A 26,920-nucleotide genomic window follows, 5' to 3' on the forward strand; every position below is an offset into this window, starting at 1 on the left:
TTATTATGTGCTTTTCTCATTTAAAAAAATATATATTTCTATTTACCTTTAAAAAAAAAAAAATGTCAGCACTTCAACTTAATAGATAGATAGAGAGACAGATAAAACTCATCTTGCACAGATGTAAAGACATATCAGAAACGTAATTTTCATTTTCAAAAGTTTGTGCGCATCAAAATCTCGAGACCTTGCGGTGATGTCCCGGTTGACGTCACGCATCTCCTCCTGTCGTCTTCCGGCTGAAAATAACAGCTTTGCCCAGTCCCACAGCAGGAGACAGAGAGTTCGAAGTGTGAAAGACACCGCTGTGCCAGATATGGCTGGCTTTGAAAACAAGTTGAGTTCTTACACTTTAACTCAGTTAAACGAACTGCTCGAAGATGACGAGAAGCTCAACAAATTTATCGACGACTCGGAAGAGGTAAGTTTATTTTTCTCGTGAAGACCGTCGCGAAGTTACCACGGCGAGTTGATTTGTATCTGCAACAGCACCATTTTATACAGAGGTTCTGCATCGCAGGCCGTGTTTATTTCTATACTTTTAAATTCTTCGTTTTAGAATTACGACGTCTTTACACTAGGAACTAATTAAATTTGAACGTTTCTGCGCGTGATTTCAATTTGGTTTGTTTTTGACGTCGCGGACTATGACAAAGTGTTGTGATGTCATCCGTTAAACAATACATTTTCAATAAGACAAAGTGACCTTGTCACGGAAGCAGAAACGGTTCATCCTATCGTATATGATAATGCCCTTGAGTTAGGAGCATACATTTCCTCTATAGAGTCTCTGTTTTGTTTTTATATTTCCGTCAGTGATGAAAGTCCTTTTCTCGTGATCCTCTTTTGCAATTTATTTCTGGGATTGGTCTTGTGTATTTCTGTTTTTATTTGTAGTAGCATTTCAATTTTTTATTTTATGAAAACGTCATCGCCTTTCTGATCATAGCATGTGTTTGTACTTAACAATTTTTGTAATGCAAAGCCCTGGTTTGCTGTAATATTTACTGAAATTAATAATATGATCATTAGTTTTTTGGTGTCATAAATTACGGTATATTTTTCCTATTATTATTTATTTAATTAAAATACCATTTAGTACAGTACAGTACAGTTCTGTAGTGCATGTTTTTTTGTTTTGTTTTTAAATGTTTCTTATAGGCAAGGTGTGTGATGTACTTGTTCCCCTTTTAAAGCAAACTCTCTGGTGATTTTATGTATACAGGAAAAGTCTGTGGCAATGTAGCATGACATGTTACACTGTGTCTACTCTTAACCATTTGCCATACTCGTTGGATTTTTAATCAAGAGTTTCATGTCAATTATAATTGTTGATGCATAACCATAAATGTATTCACACATCAGACTAAGCACTGCCAATGCACACAGTATCAGTACCAGGTCTCTGACTCCCTGTGTAAGTTCAAAGTTTGCTCACTTGTGTTTGCATATTCTCAATTAGATAGTATTCTGGGCATGTTCACAGCTTTGAGTTGATTTGACCTTCCAATTCATGGAAAGATGTCAACCTTGACTCAGCATGTGTCACAAGAGGATGTTTGATCTGGCAACACTGTAACTTGGTGCATTTATCTATTGCTTTTTAAATAAACATCTTTCTTAAAACTAGCCTAAGCATTTGTTAAAAAATATCTAGGCTTTCGCTTAACTGACAAATGGGTTAGTACTGGAATGGTGCTCCAGAAGCCAAATATAGTAACAATTCACATTATGTAGAACGTTATAATCTGCCACATGAATACAATGGCTGCGGATTAATAAATGGGTCTACATGTCTTTTAGAAGGCTGTGTTAGTTTAATGTGATGAATACCTACCCTTAGTCAGATTTGGAAAGGACTAGCATTATGGAATCATTGAAGAGCAATAATTTGCATTTCACAAGCAAGGATTGGTGTGAGGACCAGAGAATTGGGTTCAGTATTATCTGTCACCATCTACTTAATGTTAACAGATGATTTCTGCTTTATTTGATGTGTTAGACACTAACTGTATATTCGGAGTGCTATTTTGGGTATTTTATTTTTACCCCAATCATGTAATATGTAGGACATCCTGGCACAGGATCTGTAAAATCTCAGAAGAACAAATGCTTTCTAACCTGCCAGCTGACATAGGCAGGTGTTTGAGAAACATGAAATCTGTCACTTTTTCCTGTTATGCACTCTGACACATGATACCTAAACTGAAACTGCAAAAGTGCACCTGTTGAAAAGGGAGGAGTCATGACAGGAAAATACTGTTAAATATTCCTGATGGCAGTCATAGTTTCTTGAGTCACTAGAGGTGGCATGTTGCAATAATTGTAATTTTCATTTTGTTTTCGTGAGTTTCTTGGAAATGGGCTGTCTTCTCTGTAGAATTTTTTTTGTATTGTGTGATTCTATGATGTGTACAGCTACCCTTTGCCACTGACCCCTCTTGCTTTTGGGCCATAACGTTATTTTGCAGTAGTAAGAACGTTGTGAACATCCGGTATACAAGGAGAGGCTTAAGGCGGAGTGACCTAAATATCAAAGGCCTGCTGATTCTAATCAATTTCTGCATAAATAATTGTAAGCCTCTTAAAGCAGCACTCAGTAGCTTCGGGATTTCTTCGCTGTATTCTCGCTTTTTGCTCGCAGGTTTCTCTCTAGAGCTCCCCCCACAGCTTCGGAATAGATATTTGACAACACTGTTGTAAAAACTCGATTCTCAGACACCAGAGGCTATAGATCAACGACATCAAAGCAGACGGGACATTCTTTAAAACATCTTCTTCATTCGGGTTCGGACAGCGTGAGGGAGCGCAATAATGACAGCATTTTAGCAGATTTCTTTTGGCCGTAAAGCAATTGTTTACATCGTGAGACCTGATATCACGCGAGACTTCCTGACGCGGCGGCCGGCGGCCCGCCGGCTCAAAGTTGCAAGTGCGTATTTTCCGCTCACGGGCACCAGGGGGGTGCGAAACGACCACCATTCAACCCGAAATAAGTAATATAACCATTCCAATGACTCCGAAGCTGTTCAGTTAAGGTAAAAAAAGTTACTTAGTTCACCTTTAACTGATTCTCAGTGGTGAATCTCTTTTATATGCATGCATAAATTTTTTTTAGGATTTGTCTGAAACAGTGGTTTTCAAGATTCTGACTATGAGTGAACTTCCCTAAAAGATTGCTGTGTAACTCCCTGAACACCTTTGGGATGAATTGAATTATGAACCAGATCGATATACCGTTAGACACGATTAACCGGTAGAATTTTGTCAACCTGTAGAGATTTTGGACTATCGTCTCTATCGAAATTACACGCTCACGTGACGTTGCTGTGCTGCACCATCACAAAAGCCTATTATTTTGATGTGTTTTTAAGCAAAACCGCAGCGAAAGAGAACTAATTTATGTATGTGTCTGCTGTCTGAGAGACCGTTTCTGAGCTGTGTCTGAGGCCCTGTTTAAACCTGGTATAAAGATGTGTTTTAGTAGACGAGGGAGGCTCATACCCCTTTACACCTGTTTTTCTTTTTAATCCCATCTCTTTTGTCCATTTTTAACCACTCCTGTCCTGATTTCTTTGAAGGGAGGGTCTATGGGCGGGAAAATATATGGACTTTTTCTTATCTTTTACACATAAGCTCTTATACGCTTTGGGTCAGTGGGCCATATTTATGCCTTTAAAGCAAAAATAACTATATTATACCTTTTGCGAATATAGTTATCGTCAAATAAAATTACTATTGTGATTTTGGTCATTTGGCCCACCCCTAGATCCCATTTGCAACCATCAGTGTCAGACTTCACTGATGCTCTTGTGTATTAGCCTAATAAGAGAACATCCATGTTTCAGCATCTACTGGGAAACATTCCTGAGAGTGGAAGCTTTAAAGTGCCCCTATTATGCTATTTTAAAGGTTCCTAATTTTGTTTTGGAGGTCTCCTCCAACAGGTCTATGTGCATCAAAGGTCACAACACTTTTCACTTTCTCATAATATACATTGCACATCACCTCATTTCTCAAAGACTCTAAAACGACTTGTCCGAAGATTCAGTCTCTAAACCCCTCCTTTCCATGACGCACTGTAAAAAATAGTAACGATGGCATCCAATTTACCATATCAATTTGAGCGTGAGTTTTAAAAGTAAAGTAATGGATAGGTCATTGATTTAATCTTCATTTTCCACTGCCCCCACATACCATGTTATTTACACTTATCTTGAAATGTATCCTGACAGTTCACTCTGTCACCTGAAGCTGCAACATGACGCTGCGAGAGATTTATGAACAGTCAAGTGAAAATATTTACTCTTGTTACAGACTACAGTGGAACAGTTTTTTTGGTTTGTTTGTTTTTTCAAAAGGCATGACACAGTACATTCTCTTTCTGTATTTCTTTCTGATTGTGTATTCATTTATACTACCGTTTAAAGGTTTGGGTTCAGTACAATGTTTTTAAATGTTTTTGAAAGAAGTCTCTTATGCTCACTAAGGCTGTATTTATTTGATAATTTGTAATAAATTATGACAATTTAAAATAACTTATCTATTTAAATATTTTTTAAAGTGTAATTTATTCCTGTAATGGCAAAGCTGAATTTTCAGCAGGCATTACTCTAGTCTTCAGTCAGTCACATGATCCTTCAGAAATCATTGTAATATGCTGATTTGGTGCTCAAGAAACATTACTTATCAATGTTGAAAACGGTTGTGCTGCTTAATACTTTTGTGTAAAAATAACATTTTCAGGATTCTTTGATTGATAGCATCAATAGCATTTATTTGACATATTTTGTGTAACAATGTAAAAGTCTTTACTGTCAGTTTTGATCAGTGGGATGTGTCCCTGCTTAATACAATTGTACTGCCCCCAAACTTTTGAACGGTTGAGTATTTCAATTTATATGTACTTGCCTTTTATTGAATTCATTTGTTTCTTGTGTGTTTTCAGATTAAAGGAATACAACAGAACAAGGAGATGACCCTGGCTAGTAACCGTCTTCTGGCTGAGCAGAACCTTAAACTCCAACCCATGCTTGACCATCAAAAGAACGAGCTTACCAGACGTTACCGGAGCCTACAGGAGCTGTTTGAGGCCTATCAGCTGCGCAACTCCACTCTAGGTAAAATACTGCAATTAAAACATAACTTCCTTTTGTCTCCCTTCGTCTTTCTGTGTATTGTATGTCCCTCACAATTACACAGCTCGACTTTTACTTGCACACCGTCTTGGTTTTTCATTTTATATTATATTGTGGTTAAAATGTCCCTTATGTGCCTAGGACTATTTTTACCATATGTAAATTTGAAAAGTGACAATGTAAATGTTTGAAGCGTCCCTCTGGGCTTTAACTCATATTGTTGTTTTTTGTGGCATGTGAACATATGAGCTTAGTCATATTTTCCAGCTATAAGATACTCCTTGAAGGGCCTGTTTTTCAGGTTTTACTCGTAATTTTCACCAACTCTTAGTCTCAGACCATCACTTCCCCCTATATTTCTCTTTCTCATGGAATAGGAAGGCAGAACTAAACGGTAGCAGATGACTGTCACATCTGAGAAGGATCTGTGACTTTAAAGAGAACAGGGACTGGTTTTCATTGTCCCTCCACACCCCACTGCACGGTGTGTGCTGGTATCATGAATAAAACGCTGTCACTGATTACCCTTTGTGACGCAGCGGTTGCCTGGAAGCTGATTCCAAACAGCATACTAACACGCATTTCATTTTACCATCTGTACACTCAATGTCAGCTGGCTTGGGTTTTGAAATATAGTGTATACTGGAACTGAAGTATTGAAGTATGTTGGAACTTGCCTTGCCGTCTCCCACTTCCTTTAAGCTAAAAAGCTGGTAGCTGTGGTTGCCAGACATTTACCGTAAAAATACGGTAGCAACATTTTAGGTTTTAGAGATTTAACTTAAATTTATAGTAAATAACTGTATTTCATTAACTGATAAAATGTTAATATACTAACCTTTATTTTGTACCTTCGTAAATCGTAATCACTGCTCTTACTGAATGTCTGGGTTTTGAGTTTTGAAATATACTGTATACTGGACCTGAAGTATTGAAGTATGTTGGAACTTGCCTTGCCGTCTCCCATTTCCTTTAAGCTAAAAAACTGGCAGCTGTGTTTGCCAGAAATTTACCATAAAAATACGGTAGCAAAATTTTAGGTTTTACTGATTTTACTAGTAAATAACTGTATTTCATTAACTGATACAATTTTAATATATCAACCTTTATTTTGTACCTTCGCAATCACAGCTCTTACTGAATGTCTGTAAGAAATAAAGGTATGGATGCATGACAATTATCTTAAACTTAATGAATCAAAAACGGAACTGTTACTTGTTGGTATGCCGGCAGCTTTGCACAAACATAACTGTCTAAATCGGTTCACTGATTCTGAGTTATTGGCTCCAGCATCACAGGTGAGAAATCTACGTGTTATCTTTGATTCACATTTGTCATTCGATGCCCATATCAAATTGGTTTCAAAATCTGCATTTTATCGTCTAAAAAATATTGCCAGAATTCGATCTATATCCCTGCCAGATGCGGAAAGGCTTATCCATGCATTCATTACGTCGAGACTAGATTATTGTAATGCACTTTACTCTGCTCTCCCTGATAAGTATATTAAGAAATTATAGTATATTCAAAACTTGGCCGCACGTGTATTGACGCAGAACTGTTCTGCAGCATATTTCCCCTGTTCTTTGTTTCTGAGGAATCTTAGCCCATTCCTCATGAGCAATGGCCTCCAGTTCAGTAATATTTTTGGATTTGCATGCTGCAACTGCCGCCTTCAAATCCTACCAGAGATTTTCTATGGGGTTCGGGTCAGGTGACTGTGATGGCCACTGTAGAATCTTCCAGGACTTCTTCTGCACCCAAGCCTTGGTGGGATTTGATTTTTGGGATCCTTGTCCTGTTGGAAGCTTAAGCTTCCTCACTGATGGCATGACGTTTTCTCCTTGGATTTCCTGATACTTCAATGAATCCATCTTGCCTTCCACCACATGCTGCAGGTTTCCAGTGCCAGAGGATTCAAAGCAGCCCCAGAGCATCACAAGCCACCACCATGCTTAACTGTAGACCGAGTGTTCTTTTCAGCATTTTCTTCATTCTTCTTCCTCCAGACATACATAGGATCCACAGGGCCGAAAAGTTCCATATGGTTTCATCTCTCCACAGAACAGAATCCCAAAACTTCTATGGCTTATTTATATGATTTTGAGCAAGTTGGAGCCGACTTTTCTTGTGCTTTCGGGTCAGAAGTGGTGTACGTTTTGGAGTTCTAGCATGCGTTTAGTACGCGCCTACTGTGCAAGCTGAAACCTCAGTGCCTGTTGCCACCAAGTCTTGCTGCACGTCTTTTGCAGTCACTCAAGGGTTTTTCTGAACCTGCCTTCTCAGAAATCTGGTTGCAGCCGTGTATGGCTTCCTTTTTCTGCCCCATCCAGATAGTGTAACCACTGTTCTTTTAACTTTGAACTTTGAACTTGCAAACTGTGCTTCCAACTGTGTTTCTAGGAACATTTAATGCCTTCGCTATCTTTTTATTTCCTGTTCCTTGTTTGTTAAGGTCGATGATATCTTCTCTTAACTTTTTGGACCGTTCTTTTGACTTACCCATATTTCCAACATGCAGTCAAATGTGACACTCAACAAAACTAGCCAGTTCAGGTTATATATTTTTACCTTGAAATAAATTTACTCGTACAGTGAAATAAGATTTTGATCAAATTTCCCACCCTAAATAACGCAGTAACAGTTAAAAATAGCTAAGTTAAAGCATGCTCTACTTGACCCTATGAATCATCCATAGTTCAAGCCAGGGTTGCCAAGTCCACAGTTTTCCCTACACCAGACATTATTTGTAGCACACCACCCATCCAATAATCTCTTTGCGCTTTGTTTCGTTCTCATAAGAAACAAAGTCTCAGCCTTTAATTTCTGTCCATTTTATCACAACATGCAAACAATATATGGCGTTTTGACGCTCATAAATGTGAAGTGTCAGATCGCTGCAGCGCCTCAGTTTACTTTATAGCATGAAAAAAGTTATAGCATGAAAAAAACATGCAAGAACATCAAAAGGTATGCTGAAAGACACAGTTCGACTTACTGAAATGTCTCGAAATTGTTTAATCAGTGCAGTGGGGAAAATATTTGAAGTGCTTACACTTTTGGATGCAAAATGTGTTATCAAAATATTTAAAAATAAGGTTAGATTTATTGCGCTCCCATTCTAATCCGCCAAACTTTTCCGCTTTTTGACACGTATGTGCGCGCTGGGACTCATTGAAGTCTGCAAAGTTAAATGTATTATGTAGTATGATTAGCTTGCCATCAGGATAATCTTCAATGCGAAATGCAATACTTGTGTTAATTTGTAACATTTACAGGCAAGCGTAAGATGTAAGTTGTGCTCTGAGGAAAACGCATTGAACGACACGCGCATCTGACAGTAGGGCAAGCCATGTAGTTTTATGATTTAGTTTGCAGATGTTCACAACAGTGTTCACAACATCTAAGTATATCGATATAATTTGTCCCATCCTTGGAGGGAAACTCTTAGAAGAAGTTCAGCATGTGCAGTGTTAAAACAACTCTGTACATTCATTCATTCGGTACACATACGTACTGAAATGAAAGATGCATACCAAAAATAGATAACAGACAAATATCTGTACCCTACACCCATAATAGATAGAGACAAACTTGTATATTAAATGTAATCAAACGGCAAAAATTGTTTTTATTTAAATAAAAAAATTATATATTTAAAAAAAAAAATGTAGATGTGGTTGAGCCTTATGGTGTAGCAGCATTGAATTTCAGATTGAGAGTAGTTTTCCACTGTGAAACCCCTCACTTTTCACTTCCATCCACATTAGATGTTTGCCCCCCTTGAGGTCCAGCCCTTTTTTGTTATTTTGGCATAGAGGAAATAAACATGGTGTACTGTCATCTGTGTACAGATGAAGAGAAAGATGGTAGCTTTGGTGAAATGTAGGTTACCCACTTTCCCAGGCTGGGGTGGTTGGTTATGTCCCAGATAAGGATTTACTGGCTCAGCAGCAGCAGTGCCCGTGCATCTGGACAGGGTTGACGGCAGGCTGGCCAGTCAGCCGTTCCCTTGACCCAGATAAACAAAATCCCTAGTTATCAGGCTAAATTGTGTGGTGAGGTTCCTGTGTGTACATTAACTCGCTGCCACCACTATTCCAAAAGCCACACCATGACAACAGTGCAGCTATGTGGGGTGTTTCAGCGTGACAGCCTATTCTGATGCTGCGGTGGTGCTCTGGAGTAACAGTGTGGCTTTGTGCCCTGAGCAATGTCAGAAAAAGGGGTTGGAGAGGGGAAGTCAAATGCTTACACAGACACACACATAGACATTTTTTTCCGTCTTTCTTTGTTCTTTCACACACTTGCACAGAGCACAAAGTAAGTTGAATGGGCTAGCTGTAGACTAATAGCAGTCTCATGATCTGCAGGATGTTTGGAATGAAATAAAACATTGCATTGTGGGATACAGTATTTCACACAGTATGCTTTGTTGTATAATGTTTATTTAGGCAAATGCAATAGGCCATTTAGGTATTTTAAGCATACCAAAACATTTGCATATTGTGCCCGTGCTATGTTGTAGAATGGTTGAATGCCTCTCATAGCCAGATGCACTTCTAGCATGTGCATGTCACCAAAGTCTGACTGAGAAGTTGAAGAGAACAGCTAAACTGACGAGAACATCCTGTCTAAACATCTGACGTAAGAACAGTTTTCTTCTGGGCAGAACGTTTATTTGCTCTGCAATTTATGTTTAAAATGGTAAAGCAAAAGTAATAAAGTGGGTCTTTGCTACCTTCATGTCTCTAAATCATCCAAAACATAAGGGCCTGTTTCATCCAGTGCTAATGTGATCTAAATTATATCCCATACATTAATAGAACATTAGTGTCCATGTTAGTGTATTAAACACAAGCCTCTATTTTAAAGGCTCTACCCTCCCTTGCTTTCTGCTCCATTTTCATCTGCCTCATACAAGGTTGGAACATTTTTAGGTTGTTTACTGTCGGTTTCTGTTTGTTGTTGAAGCCTGTACTCTGAATCATATGGCTGATAAGTCTGTGCCAGCTTGATTCTGTTATATATAGCAGTAGATATTTCTGTTTTTGAGCTGATCTGAGGTCAGTTTTGATTAGCAGTGTATAGGTCAATCATCAGTATCAGCTGATCGTTTAAGAACAAGCAGTGTGTTAATTAGATTGTTATTCAAAAGAGGACAGAAAAAGGCATTTGCCTTATTGATTAGAATGGGATAATAATTTTTTTAATTTTTTTATTCTGGTCTTGTTTAGTGGCAGGAAAACAAAAAACCACCAATATTTCGGTGTCTGCAATTGTGAGCTTTATTGATTTATTTTATACGACTTGTAAAGAAATTGCTTTACTGGGCAGGGTCCAGTTTGTAGTTCAGTTGTAATGTGGTGAACATGGCAAGAGCAGCCTGTTGAGTGGTTGGAAAACATGTAGCATTATGGATGTTTTTTTCATTGTAGCATGAACTACAACACACAATGACACTTTTGTAAGTTGCACCTGCCAGGAAAATAAATGTAAATGGATGTAAATCAGTGAAGGGAGGTGGACTGATAGTCAAACGTGTGCCATAGGTAGTAAATCACAAGCTATCAAAGTGTTGCTTGTAATGTCTGACAGCTTTGATTTATGATCGAATCAAAGCTTATATTGATGTATTTGTTCTGCAAATTTATTTAATTAGTATTATTATAAGTTTTGTGATTTAAATGGTGTAAAATTTATTTTCCTCTTTGTTTTGAGCTATGTCTAACTGTTAAGTATAGAACATTACACATTTCTCTCTTGATGATGATTAATGAATGGCTGTTATGTAAAAAGTTATGTAATTTAAGCAAATAATAAGCCTACTTTATATTAGTTTCTGACGCAAGCGTCTGTTGACCTCTGAGAATTGCTGATAGAATTGCTCATTGAGTTGTACAGTGAAATCTGATGCTGCGGCTTCCTGAGCTAAAAGGTGAAACACACCTTGTTGATGCCTCGGCTAATTTACTTAAGGCACGCACACAAAGTCTTCAGATTTATCTAGCAGCCTTTGCTGTTACACAACGACTAAAGCCAAAAGGTGCCTCTTTTCCTCAAAACAGATCTTACATGTCCCTAACATGTTTAATACCTTTTCAGATTAAAACAATTTTCCTAAATTCCCTTGCATTACCACTTTAATATCATATAATATCTTGATTACATTTACAATGATGCATTTGGCACACACTTTATCCAAAGTGATTTACATTGTATTTTTGGGGTTTTGGGTAATTTAACCCATGTCGTTGCCAGCACACTACTCTACTGCTTAAGCTACAGGAAGGCAGTTTTTAATTGTAATCATTTTTCAGACTTCTTAATAATAACACATTTTTCTTTGCTGTCCCCTCACAGACCACATATCTGGAAACATGCCTTTGGACACATTGCTTGCACTCCTACAAGCAGAAGGGGCCAAAATCGAGGAAGAAACTGAGGTACCTCACTCACCTCATCTTACTCATTAAACTTACTCTTTAAAGTTGCACGATATCTGCTAGGGATTGTTTGACATCTGATGGATGATGATCATTGCTATTTTCTCTTCAAATCAGAACATGGCCGATTCGTTCCTCGATGGTGCAGCCCCCCTGGACACATTCATTGATGAGTATCAGAGTAAGAGGAAGCTGGCACACCTGCGGAGAGTCAAGATAGAGAAGCTCCAAGAAATGGTGCTGAAAGGACACCACATGGCTCCGACTACACCTCAGCCCTCTCGCTCTCAGGACCTTCCCTCCTGGCCAGCTGTTCTCCACAGAGAGGTCAATGGTTCCCCTATGCCGTTGCCCCGCCGGGCTCCTCCTCTTCCCCCTGTTAAAGTCACTCAAACTCCTGCTGTTCAGCCCGCCACAGCCGTCTCCTACTCTCCTACCTCTCCGTTCTCTCCCACTACTCCATACCCCCCTATTCCCCCCAGAGTTGGAAACACACCACTCATTCTTAACCAGGGATACCCCAGCATGTACATGCAGCAATACCCCCCACCCGTGCCCCAGAGACCCCCTCCACGCATGGCCCACCAGCCAGGCTTCATCATGCAGTGAGCGTGGGACATTACAGTCTGTGGATGAGAAACAAAGTACACACTGGACATTCATTCAAGCCGTTTGTTGGTCCTTCAAGCTGCATGTTATAAAATATTGTGCGCCAAGATGGGAGTCTTGTCATGTGTAAAATGAACAAGACTTTTCTGCAATCAATGCGGCATCTGCAACAGGATCTTCAATTTGCACTTTAGACTACTTTTGTATTTGATTAGTCATGGCTGGTTATGGAGTCGTTCTGTTCCCGTTCCTCCCTCTTCAGCAGCATTAGATCAAGTAAAGATATTTTACGTGAGCCTCAGGTGCTCCCATACATGATAAAGACATCGAAGTTCAAGAACAGGGCTTCAGTTAGGCCAGCTTGACAGATATGAAGAGCCAAGGTTTGATGTGTTAGATTCTGTTTGCGTGGTCAAGATCATGCTAATATGTCAGTTCAACCACTCTTCAGACATTTCATACCTGAAAAAGCTGCTTTAACAGAAAGGTAATGCCTATGCAAACAGATCGGACTTTGCTGATTTTATTAGGTGAAAGGTGAAAACATTTTTTTGCTCTCCAGGTTTTCTCAGACCTGCAGCCAAAGATGTTATTTGTTTTTCAGTGGATCTAGTTTTGGGCTGGTAGCAGGTTTTGGGTTAAATGTGGGTGAAAATTTGGTACTAATGTTTTGGATAAGATTGGGTGATCAGAGCTACTGCTTCAATGGAGAGAGGACCAAAATGCCTTATGCGTCTCAGATACAAGCAAATTCGTGCTGATGTAGGGAGCTTGTTGGCTAGAATTTGGAAAAAGTGAGAGTGAACGGTATAGTGTCATGGAAAAAAAATGCTCAAATGAGTTATTTTTTAATCATGTAAGTGTGAACATTTCTGAAGCATATTTGCTTACTGTCATTACCCTGCATACTTAAACTGATGCTCTATGCATAATTTACCATTTTAATGTTTATATCGGACACCATAATCCTTCTTGTTTATTTTTGCCATCTGGTGTAAAGATGTTCAGTGGAGATGTGCTTCCTTTTCCATAAACCCCTCATATTAAGTGATATTTAATGTTTAACTAATATAGCTACATTTATTTTAACTTTTTTTTTGTGTGTGCCTTTTTTCCCCCCTCGTAACTTTACTGGTAAAATTGGGCTTGCCTATGTCATCAGGTCTGTTACAAATATCTTTTCTGTCCAAAATATGTAGCATTACCTTAGTACATACCTTTTGTTTTCAGCCTGGACCTGTTTTTTTCAGTAGTATGTTGTGGTTTTTCCGGCATGTTCATGTCTCAAATAGTCACTTTGTGCCTATGATGGGTAAGATGAGGACTTGTTCACTGTGGTGAGGAGTGTTTTTTGCTACATATTCCTCTTTGCCTTCTCGTTCTATAGCAAATTACTTAATACCCAGAATACACCCTTTTTTTTATATATATATAAATATATGCTGTTTACACAGGTACATCCTTACAAGTGTCCTTTACATAAATATCTAATTTATATGTTTTACGTATAGAGCCATAATTACGTTGCCTCAAATTCAGGAAGTTGACATGATAGAAACAGGAAGAGGAAAACATTTTTGTGTGAAGTCCTCTCTTTAATCACCGGTGCTGCTACATTAATTTAATGAGCTGAACCCAGATGATGTTAGTATGCAGGCTCTGTTTGAATTAAATCACTCCGTGTTTGTCAGACTGGGGTTGGGTATCTGCTTTATTATCTTGATGCTGATGAGCACCAGATCGAGAGGTGGAATTAAATGGGTTCCTCGTGAATCAGGCTGTGTTATGTCTAGACATTGACTAAAAATCTGTGAAAATAATTATGTACAATGACAGGCTTGCCAAGCATCTGGAAAAACCAGTTTCCACCCTTGAAAATTGTTTTTGTTTGTTTGTGTATATATAGACATGGTCTTACTTTGTCTTAGAAATAATGATAATGATTGCTTGGTTTGCAAAAGGTAACTTGGCTGTATGCTTTTGCTGGCAATATAAAATAGTGTTTTTTTTACTCTCCTAATGTAAAATTTGCAGGCTATTCTGTGTTAGGTATTGTCTATTGAAAGAGGTAGACATTGGAAATGGAACTGACATATATTTTAAAGATAATAAATGGTATCACATCACTTTTCTGTGAGTTTAACCTTTTCATGCATTTTTTTCAGGAATGAAGGTTACATTCTTTTTATTTGTTGAAGATACAATATAGCTCTATGGATAAATCTGATGGGCCCAATCAAAGAATTTGACTCCCCCTTGTGGATGCAAGTACACAGTGTATTGTCATATTTCCTCTAAAGCAGTGGTTCTTAACCTTTGACATCTTTGGTATTTTTGCTGCAATTATGAAGCTGCAAAGCTGCTTGTTGTCTAAATTTTTTATTAACATAATTGGGGGGGGGGTCTGACAAAATTAATTATTTTTACATTAATAATTATAATGTAAATTGCAGCCCAAGAGGCCCATTGATTTTACACAGTAAATGTAGTGTTTATTATATATGTGTATGTGTATGTTAGATATATAGAAAGGTAACACCAAATTGAATGGTGAGAAGCATTCCATGATTTTAGAATTCACCGCTTTAGCCAACACTGAAAAATTCTGATTCTTGTGAGTTTATTTGATGAAGATTAATGAGCGAATGGCATTTAATGCAGTCTGATCTGTAGCACCCAATCAGGACTTTTAATTTGGACTTGCCTGCTGCTACCGGAGAAATGTTATGCTAATCAAAGAACAAAAACTAAACCAAATAAAACTGTTTATTAGATTGAAATAATGATATGACATAAGTTGCTTTCATAAAATTAAGATAGACCCTCTTAATGCAGGTGTTATCAATCAAAATAATGATCCCTTTGTGTAGGACCCTGTTGATAAACATGAAGGCTGCTGTATATTTTATGTATAAAAATCAATTTATATTGTGTGAGGAAAATATTAAATGTAATATGAGACAACAAATTTAAATAATTTACATTGTCATTATACTGAAACAAACTGTTAAAATATTATGTAGAAAATATTTACTTTAAAGTGGGCAGTATATAAGAGATGAACACTTTTCTACAAATATTTTTCTGTGGTACAACGGTTTGAGAACCCCTGCAATAATGCATAGTGATCATCACTACAGAAACCACTTTAAATTACCTTTGACACAAAGCGGAATTCATAACCATGCAAATGGTATGCAAAGTTTGACAATTTGTTGCCTATTCATGGCCTGAAGCTTGCAGCACAAGGAATGACAAAATAGAAAGGAACAATTTATATGATGTCATGATAATGGTGACCCAGTAAGAATATCCTTGACAAAGATGAATGATTGTACCCTCTTCAAAGCTTATACTTTGTTGTTATAGGCCTAGGCTACTATATGTGTTTAAAGTGTACACACCACATTAACTTTAATGGACTGATTTCTCTTTGTAGTTTTGTGCTTTCCTCCCAAGGGTATCGCCTCAGTAACACCCTAACCACATCGGGCTCTGAGGGACCTCCAGCACGACCCATTTAACCATCTGCTTCGCACGTGTCAAATTTTACGTGCTACGTCACGCCTACGCCATCACGTCGAGAGCCACAGCTCCGCCATATTGCAGGAAATCCGTCTGAGGTTTAGAGATTAGCGTTTAATCTGAGGAGCTGGGAACGAGAGTGTGATTGGAAGTTACTGCTAGCCATATGGTTAGCTCCAGTGGGCGGGTAGATCGCGCAATCTCTGTTGTCATACGACAGGACATATGTTTATTAAAACAAATCGGTGCAGTTCGGCACGTTATTATTATGCCGAACTCTCTTTATGAGTGTGTGGCTAGACTGGCGAGTTGACATTCTGACTCTGAAAAGTGGGAAATCGGATTAACGTTCAAGATTGCGCACCAAACCCTAATCATCTTGTGTCGCTGGCTCCCGTTGCCACGAGCCTAAGAAATCTTATAGAGAAAGGCTGATTGCTAGTTAGGTTAATGTCTGCAGGAAAACACCAAGACCGGGATCGGTGATTGTATTTCTGTCAGCGAGGAGGAGAAGCGATCGAGTCGGTGTGTGCTGGCGATGTTATTATACTGCCCTGTGACCCATGAAACCAACTGTTGTTCAGTGTTCACTAAATTAGCTGTGTTAGAGCGTTAAACCTGCCCGCTTGTCTGAATTTGAACAGTTCTCGGACCCTTCGGAGAGTCGCTGGCCACTTTGCGCTCTCTTCTCGCTCGGACTGGCACCAGCAAACACGGAGAATATCTTTGTTCATTTACTGGCTAATAAATCCTGACTGGACTGTGAGAAGATGTCGACTAAAGAGCCGAATGAAAAGCTGTCGACAACTGAGCGAATCGTTAAAAGTAAGTTTGTGTTTCATGGAGTCTGGACAGCTAACGTTAGTTAGTTACAGTTCATTCTAATAGATTTAACGTTACTGCTGTGGTATTTTGGTGAATCACTTGATTCAGCATTCATTTGATTCATCCGAATCATTTCTTGACAGCTATCTCAGGTTTTGTTGGGGAGAGAAATTGAAAGAACTCTCAAACTCTAGACTGGCCATTTCAACTTTGCAAGCAGCTTATTTTTGACATCCAGTTAATGAAAATATGCCACTAAATTGAATTAAGAATATTTTGTAATCTTGGCTCGAGTGTGTGTGTGTATATATGTGTATTATTAGTGCTTTCAAATAGATTAAAGGGATAGTACCCCCCCCCCCCCCCCCCCCCTAAATAAATAAATAATAAAATTGTCATCATTTTTCACCCTCATGTTGTTCCAAACCTGTATGAGATTCTTTCTTCTGTTGAACACGTAAGAAGATATTTTAAGCAATGTTGGTAATCAAACAGTTGACGGTAGCCGTTGAATTCCATAGTATGTTTTTCCTACTATGGAAGTCAATGAGTGTCGTCAACTGTCTGGTTACCAACATTATTTAAAATATCTTCTTTTTTTTCATGTAGAAAGAAACTACATGAGGGTGAGTAAATTATGACAACATTTTCATTCTTTGGGAACTATCCATTTAAGATGATCTATCCATTTGATCCATAAGATAATTGCAATACAGGTAATTGCATTTCAACTTTAATCTATCAAATTGCTCATCAAAGCGTTTAGTATTCACAGTAGCTTTAAACTGCCTGGATAAAGCTGTGGTTGTTTTTGAAGATCGACCAAGAATGTAACCGCAGAGCTCAGAGAGTGACCCATACATGTAAAATATGAGTATTTCTGTCTTCATACCTGGTGGATGAAGTCAGAATCATTGCATTATGGTTATCTTTTTTCTCGTCTCAGGTGATTTGTGTAAAGCAAACCTCATCTTAAAATTCAGCAATGTGCTCCTGTCAGCCAGTCTTAGCAGGAGCTTGTCATTATTTGTGGTATAAATAATATGGAATAAATTGAAACACACATGCTTCATATTATCTACTTGGATCAGCTTTGAGAACTTTCCTTGTGAACAGCATGCGAATTAGAATGAAATAGTGGGTTTTAAAATCAGACACAAATCTCCTCAAGGTTTATGAGCTAATGTTTTACAAGCAATAGACCCTAGCCAGGTTTTTTTTTTTTTTTATATATGTATATATTTTTAATATTGATATTTAATAGTTATTAAAAATGATTGTTTAAAATGTTTTGTGAATAAAAATAAACCAGCGAAGGATAGACGTATAGCCTGTGCAACACAGTGTATAATAATTTGTATAAACATTTTTCCGGAGGTTTGTGGATTTTTTTTGCAAAGAAATAGTTCCAGTGTTGCGTTAACTGAACAATCAAAGTTAAAAACTTTACAACCTGTTGAACAGACTTTACACCTATCACTCAAAATTTTGTTTTCATTTTTTGTGAAAAAAGAAATCCTGTTTCATCTGTAGTTTATGACATGTTAGTTATACTGAAACAACTCCATTGAACACTTTTTAATTCAAAACAGATTTTAGACATGTTTTCAGTTTGATCCATCTGTGGGTTTCTGGAAAATATTGCGAAGGAAAACAAAATATTTTCTTCCTTTTTAACAATAATGATCTAAATAAAACTCACTGTATTCATGCTTCATTTTGGTAAGTTTACCCAAAAATGTCAGCAGGTTAACCTGGCCAAACTACATTTGATAAGACCACTGTGCTCACTAACATCAGACCTGTGCCCTTTCCATGGGCATTTGCTGCTGATATTTGAGTCGCATAAAAATATTGGCTTAAGTTTATATTATCCATGTTATTGGTCTGTCGAATATATGTGTCTTTGCTTCACACGTACATATGGGTTTGAAAAGCAAGAAAATTTGAGACCCACTAATAGCATATTAGTAGGTCAGCACAGGAGCCAATTTGCCTTTCAAATGTCCAGGTTTTGAGTGAACACTTGTAGCCTGCCTAGTGTCTAGATGTATGCAGAGCTGGAAAAGCCCTGAATCTGCATGGCACGAATGTCATCCTGAAGGCAGAGCCTGTCATTGGTGACACTGAAATGCAAAGCGTTTGGTTCAGAACTGTGCCATATTCAAATGTTTAAACTATTGTGGATCTGTGTGTGAGACCCTTCTCTTCACATATGTATCTTTGTCTGTTTAGAATCTGTGAAAAATATGTTAAAACGATTGGTGCACTCACTGTATTTGTGTTCAATGAAAGTTTAAAGCACCTTACAGAATGTTGAAGCATAAATGTGTTGACGTTGCTCCACTTCAGCCTTAACCCTCATTCTCTCTTTTGAGCTTTAGAGTCAAGATCTTTTTTGCAGTGCACTTTTAAAAATAAAGCTTCCAAAAGGTTTTTTTTTTGTTGCAGTGATGATGTCATAGAAGGAACATTTTGGGTTCCCCAAAGAACCTTTCATACCCTTTTCCACCGACATGATTCCAGTAGAGGTTCCCAACTTTTGACCGTTCTCAAACCTTTCTGCGAATTTTCACTGCAGAAAATGGGGTTTCCGGGCCAGAAAGATTGGTTCAACTCCAGCCCTAAATACTTGCTGGTTTAGAACGGAGCCGGGGAGCGGGGGTGGTGAAATGCTGTTGCTGTCTATGGCAGTCTCGTTGAGCAATGTAATAATGTTGCACTACATTGCTCTTTATATCTAAATATATAAAACTGTGCGTGCGAGAGAGCGAGTGAATTAACTGTTTCAGTTCAACATATCTCCAAAAATGACAGCTGATAGTAACAGCAGAACAGTAGTGCCGCACTGCCTGCACAAACACCAGGACTTGCACTGTCTGATTTTAGACTGTTTAGTCTGTTAAAAAACATGTAGCATCATTAACGTTACCATTCATTCCTCAAGTCTGTGGAAACACTGGGCCAGTTCGCGACAGGCTCCAATTCACCTGGCCGAGAACAGGCTCTGGCTCCAGAACGTGAATTATTCTGGTGGAAAGAGGTAGTGAACAGTGTGTTTCTTAGTGTAAAAAAAACATTTTAATAATCTAAATAAACTTTTTCCACTATAATGAACTTTTTGTCACAGTTTTCTCTTAATCTCCTCGATGTCGCTTTAAAATATAGCATTCTGTGTAGAATCAAATGGATACGATACGTTTTGTGTAGAGATGCAACGATATGAAATTTCTCAGCCGATTATTCAGAATGATATCGGCCGATACTGATAATTAATTTTTTCTTATGGATAAAAAAAACTCTCCCAAATAATTCTGCAAACTATACAGAGAACCCTCTCATTTGGTGCACTATAATATTAGAGGTTAAAATTTACAACTGCTAGGCTATTTATTTCCAGATATAATATTTACACTCAAATAAAAGCTGAAATGTTTGTATACAACTCAATTACACTTAAGGTAGTTTTCATAAGCACTTGTCTTCATGGCAAATTTATTCAAACATAATTTTTTTTTTAAAGCTAACTAACAAACGGATGACTTTCCTGAGGTAAATGCAACATTAAGTGATATTGTTTACAAGCTTCACAAGCAAGTTTTATTGATATCTTTCCACGGTTGAAACACTGATTGAGTGATTACATAAGACATGATTCGGATTTCTGTCTTCTTTCTGACTTTCAACTACCTTCTGATGTTCATGCATGTTTTTCTAGATATAATTTGTATTAAAGTGGAAGAATAGACTCGCGCTCCGCGCTGCTGCTTGAACTGAGGCGCTACAGTGATCTGTCACGTCACATTTAAGAGCGTCAAAACGCCATTTATTGTTTGAATTTCGTGATAAAATGGACAGAATTTGAAAGATGACACTTTGTTTATTTTTAGAAGTATGCACAGAGCTATTTGCGATTATTGGGTGAGAGGAGCCCTACAAATAATGTTTAGTATAGGGAAAGATCTGGCATCCCTGGCTTGAACTACGGGTGATTAGGATCAAATAGAGCCTGCTTTTATGTGTTATTGTCACATTAACTTGCCTTAACTTCAACACGAGAGATTTTCTTCACACACAGTGTGCAGTTGGTCATGTTTTACTGCACCCTTTTGATTGATAGGATATAATCGGCACTGATCATCGGCTGTTTTTAAACGATACCGATTGTTGGCCGATACATCGGTGCATCTCTAGTTTTGTGGTATGCGGCGACTCATGAATATGATCCGCTCTGTGCTATGGTGTCTCTGGACCAGAGCAAACTCTGTGCGCGTTGCGGCGGTTTGCGTGACACTAACGTGAAACGAGACTTTGTTCGTTCCGATGGAAAGCATATTTACACTGTGAATCATTCCGTATCCCCTATATAGTGCACTATGTGCCATTCACCATGTATATTCATACTAAAAGCCAAAAAACTTCAATTTTGAATGCATGGGGACTTTAATGGGTCTTCATGGAGCCATTGATGCCAATAAAGAACCTTTTTTTTAAAGAGTAGGAGGAGTCTCTAAATAAACAGACTCTGAACCTGGAATCCCTGGCTAATAAAGGCTTTACCTAATCTGTTCTTAATGCTGGTACCCAGCTTACCGTCCCTATTCCCAGCCTGTGTTGTGGACCCAGGGCTGCTTACAGTTTATTTATACTTCTCAACAGTCAGAGTATAGATAATGTTTGTTTATGTCCTTATGACAATGAGCTCAAATTGTTCAAGTCCTCAACTCTGGTGAGGTGGAATTGTTCGCACGTCTCGCCCCTCTTTACATATTATCTCCTTACTGCGTTTTTTATTTATTGGGGCCAACTGATCTGCTGTGTTCTGCAAAGAACAACCCTGTTCAGCCATGCGCTCATGACTTTCTTTCTTTTTAAGCTGTCGGAGCCATCATTCTCAATCCTGAGGACATCATAATGATTGAAATGTTTGGGTTATGTCTTCATTCCCAAAGCGAGAGTGTTAGATTGTCTTTTACCATAGTCTTCAGTCATCATTTCTTCTCAAATAACATGTATTGAGTTCTAAATTTACAATGCATGCCTTTGGCTGACAGGTCTATCCAAAGCAAAGCAACAATACATTAAAAATAAATGAGATCCCATAACTTTCTAAAACGTTCACTTCATATTTTCATACAAGGTTTTTCAAACTTTGGGGATCAAATACGTTTAGCAAAGATGTTAAGGAAACACAATATTGTTTTTAGACATAGAAAATGTATTATTATTACATGTTAAATCTGATTTTGGAAATCATTATATTAATCATTTTGTTTTATTATACTGACAGCCCTAGTTTTTAAATATTATTCAAAAGTTTGGGGTCAGAAAGGTTTTTATTTAATTAGTATTTAAAATACTTTTATTCAGCATGGACACATTAAATGATCATAATGACATTAAAAAATGTTATCAAAATGACAGTAAAATAAATAAATGTAATGTGTAATTAAATTTAAATGTAAAGTAATTGCTGTTCTATTCATCAAAATAACTTTCTATTCATCAAAGAATCCTTACAAAAATGTATCGCAGTTTCTATGAACATATTAGGCAGCACAGTCGTTTTCAACATTGATAATTATAATAAATGTTTCTTGAGCTGCAAATCGGCATTAGAATGATTTCTGAATGATCATGTGACACTGAAGACTGCGGCTGTAAATGTATCTGAATAAATTACACTTTAAATAGAAAAAAGTAATTTTACATTGTAATAATAATTCACAGGATCACTCTTTTTACTGTATTTTTAATCAAATAAATGCAGGCTTGTTGAGCACTTATTTAAAAAACATTAATGACTCTTACTGACCTCAAACTTTTGAACAGTATTTATATTTATATATATTTATGTATCCAACAGTACTCTTAACAGTGCGTAGAAAGATGTTGTGTTTATAATATCATTCTTCATTCTTTTCCACAATCAATCTGTCTTTGTAAATGAACAGTAATGGTAAATAGGTCCCTCACAAGACCCTTGTATTTGAGGGTCCTGGGCATCAAAAAGTTTGAAAACAAACAAGTTTGAAGTTTAAAAGCTTGAAAACAAAAAAATTGTTTCAGGTGTCAGAAATCAGGCATAATCTGATGTGTAACTTGCATTGATCCCATTGTCAGTCACTGAAATAAAAACAGTAGCTGCTCAGATTTTAATTTAACAAAAGGCAAAAAACCTAATCAGAATGTCTTGTATTTGTATTTGTCAGAAATTATGTCTTATAGTGAAACCTCAGGGTGAAGCTTCATAATAGAGATATTCAAATCAAAGAGGCTGAACTTTGGCCGTATGAAGAGATCCATGCTGGGAATTTTTGTCTGTGAACAGAAAAAGTTTGAAACCTTGACATCTTTTTAATGAGAATCCCTCAGTTTCAGTCTCTCTGTACAGATATGCTGCTAATTTGTGGGATCCAGTGGCTTGATTTGAGTCCCTAATGGTTGAAGGCTCAAGACATCATTTTCTCTTGCATTCTGGGCACGTTTAATAGAACCGCCAGATTAACGGGAGTGTTGTCAAAGTCTGTCTCGACGCACTTCGCGGTTCCGCTCGACAGCTGCTTGTTCCCTCTGAATGCTTTACCTTTAGTTACATGTCCCTCAGCCTCAGCGATCACACCGTAGTTTGTTGTAGCCACCTTTCCATAAAATTACAATCAACTTTGACTTCCTCCATAACATATGGGCTCTTACTGGCTATCGATCAAGCAGACATTCAGAGCCGGAGGCTGAGCAGCCAAAACACACTGGCGGATGCATGCAAATGAGGTCGCAGTGGAAGTAGCAGCGTCAACCCTGGCTTTTGTGATAGACTGGGGGAAAACACTGTGCCAGGGGCCCTTGGCAGTTCACACAGCTTCCTGTTTTCTTCATAGTGTTTGAGAACCTCAGACATGCTCATCACTTCATTCAATAATGAACTCTTCCGAAGGTACAGAGACACAAAAGACCGATATTAGCACGGTATTGTATGATGCTTTTGATAAATCGATGCATATTATCTTCTAAAACATCTGTTCACATCATCTAGAATCTCTTAAGCTTCTAAGGAACCTTGAATCATTTAAAACTCCCATCTCATTATTAAACACGTCTTGAGCCTCAGCCCTCTCTATGGCAACTTCTGCACTTTCGCAGAGGGATTTGGAGGAGTTAGATTACCCGGCAGTTCAGTGCAGGTGAGGGATTATTGCGTGACATCTCGGGATCCTTTCACGTCTGTGAAGGTTAAACCTGAGAGCTGAATCAATAGAATCCTCATGATACCATAACTTTTATTAACCCCAGCAGCCGCAAATGTCATGGTATTCCAGAGAGAAGCACAGCTAATAAAGAGCAGATCTGAAAATACACTGTTTACAGACTTTTTTTTTTTTTTTTTTTTGATGCATCTTCGCCAGGAGAGTCACTTAACATTTTTTCATCAACAAGTGCAATGCAGGATGAACCGATAATAAGTTGATTATTATTTTCTTGGTATGACTGGTAACTGATAAATGGCTAATAATAATATAAATTATAAAATAATTTAAACTGCAATCCTTCGTTTTAAATGCATTAGCATTTAAATTAGTGTAAAAAAACATTTAGCATCACAATGGTAACACATTTTTACCTTGAGATTTGCTAAAGATTACATTTAACTGTTATTTGTTTATTTGTATTGGATATATAAAAAAAAAAATATATATATATATATATATATATATATATTTTTTTTTTATATAGGAATTTATATTAGGAAAGGTGTTCCTAATAATCCTTTAGGTGAGTATATATATATATATATATATATATATATATATATATATATATATATATATATATATATATATATACTCACCTAAAGGATTATTAGGAACACCTGTTCAATTTCTCATTAATGCAATTATCTAATCAACCAATCACATGGCAGTTGCTTCAATGTATTTAGGGGTGTGGTCCTGGTCAAGACAATCTCCTGAACTCCAAACTGAATGTCAGAATGGGAAAGAAAGGTGATTTAAGCAATTTTGAGCGTGGCATGGTTTTTGGTGCCAGACGGGCCGGTCTGAGTATTTCACAATCTGCTCAGTTACTGGGATTTTCACGCACAACCATTTCTAGGGTTTACAAAGAATGGTGTGAAAAGGGAAAAACATCCAGTATGTGGCAGTCCTGTGGGCTAAAATGCCTTGTTGATGCTAGAGGTCAGAGGAGAATGAGCCGACTGATTCAAGCTGATAGAAGAGCAACTTTGACTGAAATAACCACTCGTTACAACCGAGGTATGCAGCAAAGCATTTGTGAAGCCACAACACGCACAACCTTGAGGCGGATGGGCTACAACAGCAGAAGACCCCACCGGGTACCACTCATCTCCACTACAAATAGGAAAAAGAGGCTACAATTTGCATGAGCTCACCAAAATTGGACAGTTGAAGACTGGAAAAATGTTGCCTGGTCTGATGAGTCTTGATTTCTGTTGAGACATTCAGATGGTAGAGTCAGAATTTGGCGTAAACAGAATGAGAACATGGATCCATCATGCCTTGTTACCACTGTGCCGGCTGGTGGTGGTGGTGGTGTAATGGTGTGGGGGATGTTTTCTTGGCACACTTTAGGCCCCTTAGTGCCAATTGGGCATCGTCTAAATGCCACGGCCTACCTGAGCATTGTTTCTGACCATGTCCATCCCTTTATGACCACCATGTACCCATCCTCTGATGGCTAATTCCAGCAGGATAATGCACCATGTCACAAAGCTCGAATCATTTCAAATTGGTTTCTTGAACATGACAATGAGTTCACTGTACTAAAATGGCCCCCACAGTCACCAGATCTCAACCCAATAGAGCATATTTGGGATGTGGTAGAACGGGAGCTTCGTGCCCTGGATGTGCATCCCACAAATCTCCATCAACTGCAAGATGCTATCCTATCAATATGGGCCAACATTTCTAAAGAATGCTTTCAGCACCTTGTTGAATCAGTGCCACGTAGAATTATACGAATTATTACATTACAATAGAATTATAATGTATATATATTGGATATAACGTTTTTTTATATATATATATATATATATATATATATATATATATATATATATATATATATATATATATATATATATATAGTCCCAAGATGTGATGAAATGAATGATCTTTTCTTCAATGTTGTGATGTACATCTGATTGTAACTGAAAAAGAAAAGATGTTTGGCAGAAACTTGGTTGAATGCATCGGTTGTTGTTTGAATTTGATAATGATTAGAAATGGGGTTTTTTTAGCACCAAATCAGCATATTAGAAGGATCATGTGACATTGAAGACTGGAGTAATTGCATCCGAGGAAATGCTTTTTAAAATGTATTAAAACAACAACTTCTTTTATCAAATAAATGTAGCCTTGGTAAGCATAACAGACTTTCAAAAAAATCTTTCTGAGCCCAGACATTATAACAGTAGTGTATGTCTATTCATTTGTCCATTGTTACATACAAAAATATTTATGTATTTGCATTGTTTGAATTATTAAATTGATGACCCATTCCTTAATTTTAGTTTTGACTAGCACTTTAACATTCAGTGGGCATGAACCACTTAGTACCTCCTCTTTTAAACTATGATTTCCATACTTGCAGCTACTTAGTTAATGCTGAAAAGATGTCCACACCGCCAACTGATATTTTTCTCTTCTTGTACTTACAGCAGTGCCACTGCCCCCTCACCAGCGGCTGACAATAAAGGACCTATTTGTGGATGGCAAGCCCAGTCCCGAGGTACTGAAGAACCATTTGATCAAAGAGGGACGTGTGGAGGAGGAAGTTGCGCTGCGCATCATAAAAGATGGTGCCAACATCCTACGGCAGGAGAAGTGCATGATAGAAGTGGAGGCACCAATCACTGGTAAGAAAGCAAGGGCATATCTTTAGTAGGGCTTGAGGGAGATGACCATCTGTCTTGATTGGAATGAACTTTGTTCTGGCTTGTGTTTTTCTTTTTTTTTCTGCTGTGGCCTAACCTAGTTACTAAGAAAAAAGGTATTTTTCCTCATGGAAACTTCATGCAATGTTTCAAATATATTCATAATTACACTTCACTGGCATCAGTGTGTGTACATTTTGTCAACAATAAAATAATACATCATAAAACTATTGGTCTGGTTGATAAGTAACTTTTAAAGTAGGCTTATAATCCATCTGTGAAAACAGTTTTCATCGGGGCACATCATATCAGCATTGCTTTTGACTTGTTTGAGATTGAGTGTTACAAACTGTCACTGTGGTGAATCAGCTGTGGCAAACTGACTCGTATGTAGATCAGTGTCAGCGCCGTTGGTTCTCACTGACAGATAATGTCTGCAGATCAGCGGAGCGCAACACAGGAAACAG

At 37.7% G+C, this 26,920-nt stretch overlaps 2 protein-coding genes across 2 annotated transcripts in view; both read left to right on the forward strand.

Moving 5' to 3' along the window:
* The first annotated feature begins 148 nt into the window (after positions 1-148).
* Positions 149-14,319, forward strand: vps37ba (VPS37B subunit of ESCRT-I a). The gene is made up of 4 exons (XM_082169803.1): positions 149-421; positions 4,949-5,120; positions 11,502-11,584; positions 11,702-14,319. Exons 1-4 carry the CDS (start codon positions 197-199, stop codon positions 12,191-12,193), a joined length of 972 nt encoding a protein of 323 aa, XP_082025929.1. The 5' UTR covers positions 149-196; the 3' UTR covers positions 12,194-14,319.
* Positions 14,320-15,783: 1,464 nt separating this feature from the next.
* The window catches only part of ppp3cca (protein phosphatase 3, catalytic subunit, gamma isozyme, a), a 39,764-nt gene continuing 28,627 nt past the window's right edge, over positions 15,784-26,920 (forward strand). The window contains exons 1-3 of the mRNA XM_082169795.1: positions 15,784-16,243; positions 16,363-16,543; positions 26,238-26,435. Coding sequence (XP_082025921.1) covers positions 16,489-16,543; positions 26,238-26,435 — 253 coding nt within the window. The 5' untranslated portion in view covers positions 15,784-16,243; positions 16,363-16,488. The remainder of the gene's footprint in view (positions 16,244-16,362; positions 16,544-26,237; positions 26,436-26,920) is intronic.

Source organism: Leuciscus leuciscus (genome assembly GCF_965113295.1).
Source record: "Leuciscus leuciscus genome assembly, chromosome: 5".
NCBI classification, from domain to species: Eukaryota; Metazoa; Chordata; class Actinopteri; order Cypriniformes; family Leuciscidae; genus Leuciscus; species Leuciscus leuciscus.